The sequence below is a fragment of the Triticum urartu genome, chromosome 1 (genome assembly GCF_003073215.2).
Source record: "Triticum urartu cultivar G1812 chromosome 1, Tu2.1, whole genome shotgun sequence".
Taxonomy (NCBI): domain Eukaryota; kingdom Viridiplantae; phylum Streptophyta; class Magnoliopsida; order Poales; family Poaceae; genus Triticum; species Triticum urartu.
The window spans coordinates 464647449-464657243 of NC_053022.1; the positions used below are offsets into that span (position 1 = coordinate 464647449).

General features: G+C 43.4%; 2 protein-coding genes across 2 annotated transcripts; both read left to right on the forward strand.

Annotated features, from left to right (window-relative positions):
• Positions 1 to 2555: 2555 nt before the first annotated feature.
• LOC125535613 (cypmaclein-like) lies at positions 2556 to 3266 on the forward strand. The gene is made up of 3 exons (XM_048698676.1): positions 2556 to 2649; positions 2756 to 2789; positions 2903 to 3266. Exons 1-3 carry the CDS (start codon positions 2587 to 2589, stop codon positions 3082 to 3084), a joined length of 279 nt encoding a protein of 92 aa, XP_048554633.1. The 5' UTR covers positions 2556 to 2586; the 3' UTR covers positions 3085 to 3266.
• A 5316-nt stretch (positions 3267 to 8582) lies between these two features.
• LOC125535618 (cypmaclein-like) lies at positions 8583 to 9338 on the forward strand. The gene is made up of 3 exons (XM_048698680.1): positions 8583 to 8731; positions 8833 to 8866; positions 8965 to 9338. The coding sequence occupies exons 1-3, from the start codon at positions 8669 to 8671 to the stop codon at positions 9144 to 9146; spliced, it is 279 nt and encodes a 92-aa protein (XP_048554637.1). The 5' UTR covers positions 8583 to 8668; the 3' UTR covers positions 9147 to 9338.
• Positions 9339 to 9795: the final 457 nt, after the last annotated feature.

The following is a 9795-nucleotide window of genomic DNA, read 5'->3' on the forward strand; positions in this document are numbered from 1 at the left end:
TGGCACGGGATCAAAAATCAACATTTGGCAAGATCCCTGGATACCATCAAGTGAAACTCGAAAAGTAATAACACCAAGGGGTGATACACTACTGGGAAAAGTTGAAGAATTAATTGATCCACACACTGGACAGTGGGACGTTGACCTTATTCAATCACTTTTTTCGCCTGTGGATGTTCATCGAATCCTCCAAATACCTCTTCAGGTGGAAGTGTTAGAGGATTTTCTTGCATGGAGTGGTACTCGATCAGGGACGTTCTCTGTTCGGTCGACCTATCACGTGGAATTTGAACATCAGTTCGGTCATCAATGGAATCGGCCGGAGGGTCAAGGCAGTTCCCAACTGAACACTATATAGAAACATATTTGGAGTCTTCATATCCCAGGTAAAGTGAAGCATTTCGTTTGGAAAGTGCTTAGGGGAGTACTGCCTTGTTTCGGAGTTCTTGCGGGACGTCATATCCCAACAAGTGGAGAGTGCCCAATCTGTCATGTTGGGTTTGAAGACATCCAACATTGTTTATTCACTTGCCCTCGTGCTATTGAAATTTGGTCTGAACTTGGTCTGGTAGATGTTATCACAAAGGCGGTTGCTGAAGACCGGTCTGGATCAGTCACCATGGAGATCATTGGTAGGGCTCAAGTTGCTGAAGGAGAGTTGTCGTTGCCCGAATTAGTTGCAGTTGCAGCCTGGTACATCTGGTGGCAGCGACGGCAATTAGTGAAGGGGGAAAATATTCTGGCCCCTAACCGCACTGCTACTGCTATTAAGGTTATCTGCACTAACTTTGTTAGAGCGACAACTCCTAAACAGCCAGTTCGAAAACATGATCATATGTGGAAGAAACCAGTTAGAGGGGCAGTTAAAATAAATGTTGATGCCTCCTTTTGTGCTGAAAATTTATCTGAAGCTACAGGTGCTGTTGCTCGCGATGACAGAGGTGATTTTATTGCAGCAGCTAATTGGTTCATACCACATGTTAGTAATGTTGATGCAGCTGAAATAATTGCAGTTCGAAATGGAATGATTCTCGCAGAAAGGATTGGGTGTAATTCACTGACCATTGAATCTGATAGTACGGTTGCAGTGGAAGCCTTTAATCAACAAGAAACATACTTTGGTCCTGAGGCGGCTATCATCAGGGAGTGTAAGCAAATGGAGTTGGAATTTGCAAAGACTTCCTTTGTGCATTATTTTCGTGAAGCGAATGAGGTAGCAGATAGCCTAGCTAGAAATTCTCTTACCAGTAGATCTTCGGGATTTTGGGATAGTTCTATCCCGGACTTTATTTCTCTTCTTTTTATAAATGACTTGTCTATTTTGTGAGGAATAAAGTCTATTCGCTGTCAAAAAAAAAGAGGCCTTGTCGTTTGAAAGGGAAAAAATGGAGAGGGCTGAGATAGTTGGGCTTTCCATGACACGGTCCATCCTGGCAAAGGCCCATCAGGTGTTGAGACATAGAAAAGTTCAGTGGAAGTGCAAGTACTTCAAAGTTCAAATGAACCAAACTAGCGTGCTATAAAAAATGTGAACCAAACTAGCTCATAAAGGCATCTCCAAGGGCGTACAACAAAATGCTTCTAGATGTCTAGACTGGACTGTCCGGACACTTTTAACAATTCAATAGATACATCAAAGGTCTGTGAAGCAATCTGGGTGTCTGAATTCCTCTAAATCGATAACAAATGTAATAATGGTTTGAAAGAGTTCGGACACACTACAGATAAGCCTTGGACCCACCATAAATCCACATTTTCCTCCTCCTCCCTTCTCTCTCATCTCTTCATTGGACGAGAGGTGAACATTTTGTGCACTAGATTGGATGGCAGCCCACCTATCTTCTGTCCGCGGACACGTCCGGACTACTCTTTTTGATGTACACCGTTGGAGATGCCCTAAGTCATGCAGGTGTACTCACCCTATTTTTATTTATTTCGCATATTAGCTTTGTCTCGCGTTAAACTTTCTAAACTTTAACCAAGTTTGTAAAATAGGAATTTAACATTCACAATACCAAATCAATACCATTAGAATCAATTCAACATACTCCTTCGTACCATACTTTTTTGATTGTGAAGGTTTAGATTGGTTTTGATAAACTTGATCAAACATTATAAAATTAGACTTAGGTCAAACCTAATATATGTAGTAAATAAAACCGGAGGAGTATTTTCATTAGCGCCGGTGTGTGCAGTCACGGAGTGTGACAGGATTACACACGTCCAGTACAGACCCTCACTGAAACAGCCAAACGTATATGTCCAGTGATCAGGGCGACAAAGTGAGGACAGACTTAGCCAAGCTGATGGACGCAACGAGTGGCACTCGGCACGCAAGTTGTGTGATACGTGGAGAGCCGAGAGCCCAACACGGAACCAGGGACAGGGGGCGTGCACTCACGCGCACGCCGAGCTTGTGCTGCCTCTGTGCCACCACTGTGCGCCACTGCGAGCCTCACCGCTGCTCCGGCGGCCCGGCCTATAAAACGTGGCCCTCGCCCCCTCGCTAGCAAAGGCAAAGGTTTCTTCCACATTTCCCCTGAGCAAAGAGAAGCAAATCACAAGAAAGCGAAGCAAATCGGCGGGATGGCCGGCCAAGCTAGGGCGTTCATGTGCGTGGCGCTCGTCGTCCTCCTGCTCCTCGTCGAGGTGATCACCTGATCCATGCCCTTAGAATCTTCCAGAGCACATGCATGCTACGTACGTTTTGGTTGCCTAGCTAAACTCGGTTCCTGTTCATTTTCCTCTTCCGCAGACCACCGCCCCGAGTGGACAAGCTCACGCCGTCGGTAAGCGCACACGCATGCATGCATGGGGTTCATTTGCCAATCCAGCCGACTTGATCAATCGGTACCAGACGACTGATATGTGATATCCTTCTAACTCTTACAACTATTTGCAGATTGCGGCAGCGCGTGCTCGTACCGGTGCAGCAAGTCGAGCCGGCCGAATTTGTGCAACAGGGCGTGCAACACGTGCTGCCGGCGATGCGACTGCGTGCCGCCCGGCACCGCCGGCAACGAGGACGTCTGCCCCTGCTACGCCCACATGACCACGCACGACGGCCGCCACAAGTGCCCATGATTCAACCGCCTTCTCGACGGCCGGTCGAGGCTAATGCATACTAGATCATGGCGTCTCAGTAAATATCCCATCAAGCTAGCTACAGCCAACGATAACTAGACTACCAGTGGCACGATCGATATGATATCATGTACTCAAGCTAGTGCTGCTGCCTATGTACCTTGTGCTCATCCATCCATGATCGATCCATCGTGTAAGCATGTTTGCTATCTCGTTCTCACGCAGTGGTAATTGCCGTCAATTCACTAAAACAATTAGTGCGCATGGTATTGAATTTATACTCCAGCCAACTCATATAAAAGTCTGAACTGATGAAGAGAGGCGGACAATATATATCTACACCATTCTCCCTCACGTCTAGGCTTATTTACTCCTTAGACGTAGGATTTGTCTAGGCCGCATAATTGTTTTTTTAATACTGCGTTGATAGGGTCTGATCACAAGACCTCCTGGCTCTGATACCATATTGAATTCCTGCTTTAGTCAGTTCATTCAAAAGTCCGAACTGATGAAAAAAGACGGATGATATATTTTAACACATGTTCATATGAGCACGTGTGTATGTGTGCGTTTTCGTGCACGTGTGTCGCGATGTGCTCATAGTCCTCGTCAAGTCCTTTGAGGGTGTTGTGGACGAGTTGTTCGTCGGTGATGGGAGCGTCGACCACCATCTTCTGCTTGTGGCAGTAGTCAGTGATGGAGTAGTCACCATGCTGGAGGTTGCGGAATTCTTTGCCGAGGTACATGGCGCGTGCCTTCTGGTAGTCGCGGAAGAGGGCGATGATGCTCGTTCAAACCGATGTAGTCTCCCCTTCCATCACCAGCTCGAGGATGTCGAAGGAGATGGAGCCTTACAAGCAGCGAAGGATGATGGCGTCGAGGCGGAGCCATTCTTTGTCATTGGCTTGCGGGGCCTCCGTGTCGAGATGATCCGCGAGCTCGTACTGGGTGACACAACACGGAAGAAAGTGTGCCGCTTGCTGAAGTTTGGTGTGGTGAGGTCAAGGGCGACCGGGGTGATGGACTTGAAGTTATAGATCACTTGGACTTGAGCCTAGAGTAAGGCGAGTGGGTTGCGAGCATCGACCTTGGCATTGCCCATGTTCGAGACGTGAGATTGATGGATGCGTGAGGTGGAGGAAGGATAAGGCGACGGCTAGGACAGAGTCGACGTGAGAGACGAGGCGGAAGCAATTATGGGAAGGGATCGAATAGATACCATGAAAGTTGGGAGCATCTATATGCCAGGTGCCTGAAATTTATTTAAATTCTAGTCACTTTTATTCTATGCCCTTAAGGCATCTCCAAGACGAACATGTAAACCTCCCGCAACCGGCTCGACAACGGAGCCCATCCAACGTCGACCTGTATCAATCTGCGGTGCAGTCCGGATGCGATTTCTCCGCAAATTGGAGACAAAAATGTGGGTGGTTTGCGGTAGTCCGGACACCCGAAACGTAGGACTCCGGCGCCCCCAACCCATCAAATCCTCCCTCCCGGTCCCATTTCCTTCCACTCCGCCCCTTTCTCCTTTTGCTTTGCATCCGCACCCTCCACCTTCACTACCGCTGTTGTTCGTCTCCGGCCCGCCACAGAGGCATTGTCGGACGTCCTCAACCAGCATCTACGCACCCGCTCACTGTTCCAACGGAGCTTTCCAGCATGATGCTGTTTGTACCCAGGTACAGTCTGCCCCCTGTCGACGACCTCCATGGCGGACACCATGCCCAACAGGCGTTCGGTCAAATGCCATTGAGCTTATTTTCAAATGCTATGTCATTTTCTAGAGTACGAAGGATGGTGAGCTACTCGATCATGGAGGATGAGTTGTTGTGCGATGCGTGGTTGGCTGCATCCGTGGATTTCATAGGCAGGAGCACAGGTGAGTCCTTCTGGGGACAAGTGCATGAAAAGTTTCATGCACGAAAGCACATTATGCCCTACGACACGTATATCATTCAACCACTCAACGTGAGGTCATTGTCGTATCGCTGCACGCTATCGAGATCAATGTCATCAAGTTTTGCAACTTGGTCAGTCATCTCAAGGTAAGGTGGCCATTGCACGCGGACATGGAGTAGATGGTAAGTTTTACTTCATCTTTCTCAACTTGTTGATTCATTCATTCATTCAATGTTGGTCTACACATTATATGTAACCCGTACGCGCCACCGTGATGTACCACAGGACAGAGGGACGGCCATTTACGTGCACACACTGTTGGATGAAGCTAGAGGGGGAGTATGTATGGAACGACATGATCCGTTCATGAAAAACTTGTTGGACATCCGGGATCTAGTCGAATTAGAGACATTGTTGTACTAGACTTAATTTGCATGCTATGTATGGATGATTTGTGTTACTTTCTATCCGAACTTTGATGAATATCAGCCGCTTTTTATGAAGTTCGTCTGGTTAGTTAAAATGCAGTTTGAAATATATAAGGCTAGCATTGTATGGCGTCCTCCCGCATCCATGTCCGCAGACTGCCATCACTGTTCACGAACAGATGCGGAAGAATTTTTACGGGTTGTCGTTAGAGATGCCTTTAAATTAATATCCAATGGACAAAGTCTGCACTTCAGAGGAGCCGATAAGAGCCTTGTGAATTGTGATGGGCCCGTTTCTTGCCAGCATTGACGCACCATGCATCCATCCATCCATGTAGATGCCCGAAGAAGTGAATGAATGCAAGTTTTGCATCTCCGATGATGCTACAACATGTACGAGCCTAGGCTCATCTTACTTTGTAATTCGTGATTGTGACTTGATTAGAAATAGTTCACAAACATAGCAGGTAATTACGCATATTGATTCGTGCCATGTACAAATCTCCATCTTCTTTAGCTTTGCACAAGATAAAAATAGTAGTTTTTCTGTTGTCAACAATATATTGTATAATTACAAAAAAACTAAAATATATGTATGCACGTAATATCTATGGTCACATCCAAAGCAGGCATGGCCATATCGTACTCAAAGAATAAATAAAAAAATAAAAAGAAAGGGGGACACATTTCTTTCTAAGGAAGAAATAATTATCAAACTCAATCTAAGAAAGATAGAATCGCGAAAGCGATGCTACCTAAAAGAAAAAAATGGAAAAAACAACAACATTTGTTTTAAGAAAGAATGAATTAAGAGCATTGGTATTACCTAAAAGAAGAAAAAAAACTATGAAATGATAAAAAATGGACGAAAACAAATTCAAAATGAAAATAGCATTTACCTTTTAGTACAACTTTTGATCATGAACAAAAACATAGTTTGACACATTTATTTCTAAGGAACAATGACTTATGGGAGGGGTTTAATCCTAATAAGAATGACAAGAAATTTAAAAAGAAAATTTATATTACAACTATGCCTAACATGAACACATTACAAATACTTATCGTCAAACTCGTTTCTTATATGCGGCTATTAGAATATACTAATAAATTGCACATAAATTACACAAAACTTTACACTCTTCCATGTTTTGCAAAACAAGAGAAGAGTAGTCAAATAATAATGATTATGATTTAAGTATATTAATTAATCATGAATTACATTTAAGTCCCTAAAAAATTAAATAGTCACATGATTACAATAAACTATTATCGCCTATGCAAAGAAAATCCAAAAAAGAAATTGACTAAAGAACAAAAAAAGGTGAAACATTAGCACAAGCGAGAAAAGTAGATGCATTTTTTCACGTCGGTCACTTTTTTTTTACCAATAACAGAAGACATAGACAAAATTAACTAAAACAAAAGCTAAATATCATTTAAAATAGCTATTTTAATCTAAGTAAGATAGAATCATGAAAGTGGTGTTATCTAAAACAGAAGAAAAAAACAAAATGAAAATAAAAGAACATTTGTTCTAAGAAAGAATGAATTAAAGGCATTGGTATCACCCTAAAAGAATAAAAAATGGAGAAAGGATAAAATATGACCAAAAAAGAATTAAAAAAATGAATCCACTTAGCTTTTTGTACAAAGTTAGGTTAGGAACAAAAGCAAAGAATAACACACTTATTTATATGGAAGATTGGTTTATGGGAGTTGTTTAATCCTAAAAAAGAATGACAAAAAATAAATATTATATTATACAACCATACCTAACATGAACAAGTTACAAATAATTATTGTCACACTCTTTTCTTATATGTGGCAGTTAGAATATATTGATAAAGTGCACATAAATAACACAAAGTTGCACTCTCTCTTATTGTGCAAAACAAACATAAAATAGTGGAACTTTATAATAATTATGATTTAAGCAGATTAGCTAAAAATAAATTTCATTTTAGGTCCCTAACACAAATTAAGTAGTCACATGATTACAAAAAGCAGTCTCCGCCTAAACAGAGAAAATACAACGGTCAAACATTGACTAAGCAAAATGAAGCATTAGCACACGAGAGAAAAATTAGAAGATCTTTTTGCACCAAGTCACTTTTTTTACTAGCAAACAGAGACATATAAAAATACTAACCAAAAAGGGAATTTTATTTCAAATATAAATTTCAATGTAAGGAAGATGATCATGAAAGTGGTGTTACTTGAAAAAAAAATGGAAAATAAAAATAAAACAAAATTTATTCGAAGGAAGGATGAATTAAGGGCATTGGTATTACCCTAAAAAAGAAAGAATTAAAAAATGGCCAAAAAATTGCAAACAAAATCAATAGAAATTGTGTTGATCTGCAATATGCAAAAACAATCATATAATAGGATAACTTGCACGCATATATGTCGTGCCATACGTAGTGCTCAAACCACAAAATAACATGATTAGTCGTCTCACGACACGTCGAAACTGAATTGCATTCCGTATCATAGTGTCGCTCCCTCATTTTTCTCTCTCTTTCACTCGTGCATGCGCACACGCACTTATAGACATGCACGCACGCATGCGGCATGCGGACAGACACAGGCACAAATGTACTAGTGACAGCAACACTAGACAACACATTTTGCGCGCGCGTGAACACACGCACACAACATATACACATCCGTGCACGCATGCACACAGCACACAAAATGGTACGTACACACACCCGCACGTTTGCATGCCTCCGCTGATTAATCATTTTCTAGGGGCACTCCGCTAATTAATCTCTTTTTTTTTCCGATATAGAGCCTTTGTACGTGGAGTAGCTTCGGCCCAGTATTGCTAGCCTAGCCAGTTACATGGACAGTGGGCTGTTCCAGGCCATAGTAAAAATTGACTGAAACAGAATACATTTTCAGGTGACCGATGAATAGCAAAAGCAATGAAAGTTTGGGAATAGACGACACAATCCTGACCTTCCTATTATCTCATATACATATATAACATATACACGAGATGTACAGGGAAACAAACGCAATTACAATCCTTCTTCATAATGGCCTGATTACGCTAATTGCGACAGGCCCAAAGTATGGGAAGGGATAACAGAATATCCTTGATCGCTGCTCCGGCCGCCCGGCCTATAAAACGTGGCCCTCGCCCCCTCGCTACCAAAGCCAAGAATTCCCACATTTCCCCTGAGAAAGAGAAGCAAATCGGCAGAGAGCGAAGCAAACCAGCCGGCGGTTCCTGGCCCCTCGCGATGGCCGGCAAAGCTAGGGTGCTCATGTGCGCGGCGCTCGTCGTCCTCCTGCTCCTTGTCGAGGTGATCACCTGATCCATGGCGCTAGCCTCTTCCACAGTACATGCATGCTATATATGGTTGCCTAGCTAAACTCTGACCCTGTTCATTTTCCTCTTCCGCAGACCACCGCTCCCACTGGACAAGCTCACGCCGTCGGTAAGCACACTCGCATGCATGGGATTCATCTGCTAGTCCGGCCGAGTTGATCGATCGGCAGATATATCTACGCTTCTAACTCTTACAAATATTTGCAGATTGCGGCAGCGCGTGCTCGTACCGGTGCAGCAAGTCGAGCCGGCCGAATCTGTGCAACAGGGCGTGCAACACGTGCTGCCGGCGATGCGACTGCGTGCCGCCCGGCACCGCCGGCAACGAGGGCGTCTGCCCCTGCTACGCCAACATGACCACGCACAACGGCCGCCACAAGTGCCCGTGATCCAACCGTCATCTCATCTCCACGGTCGATCGCGACAATAAATATCACATCAAGCTAGCTACGATCAATGACTACTACTAGTAGACTGCCAGAGGCACGATCGATATGATATCATGTACTCAAACTAGCGCTTGCTACCTATATATGTACCTTGTGCTCATCCATAATATTCGTGATCGATCCATCGTATAATCATATGTTCTCTATCTTATTCTCACCCATTCGCAAAGGCCGTGAATTGCTCTACGTACTAAAAAAAGTGGTGCGTATGTTCGTGTTTGCACGTGTGTATGCGCTACATGTGCTCAAGCGTATATATGATCTACAGTTTGTCTACAAATATATAATGCAGCAACAAGAAATAAAAAAAATAGACCATAAGCAAAGTGGACGTCAGTTTAGATGTGACATAACTATGTCATAATGTCACATCTAGATGTGTCGTAGACAGACCCAATGACTACCCCTCTGTTTCATAATATACTATGTTATTACATCAAATATGCACGTCAAATCAAATGTTGTTTTTGTGGTGGTCTTTGTTTTCGATAAATCTGCATGGAGATTCCTGCTAGGTGGCAAAGTAGCAATATAGCTATGGCACGACGTACTACATACATGAACTTGTTGTCGTGCGTACGTGTACGCG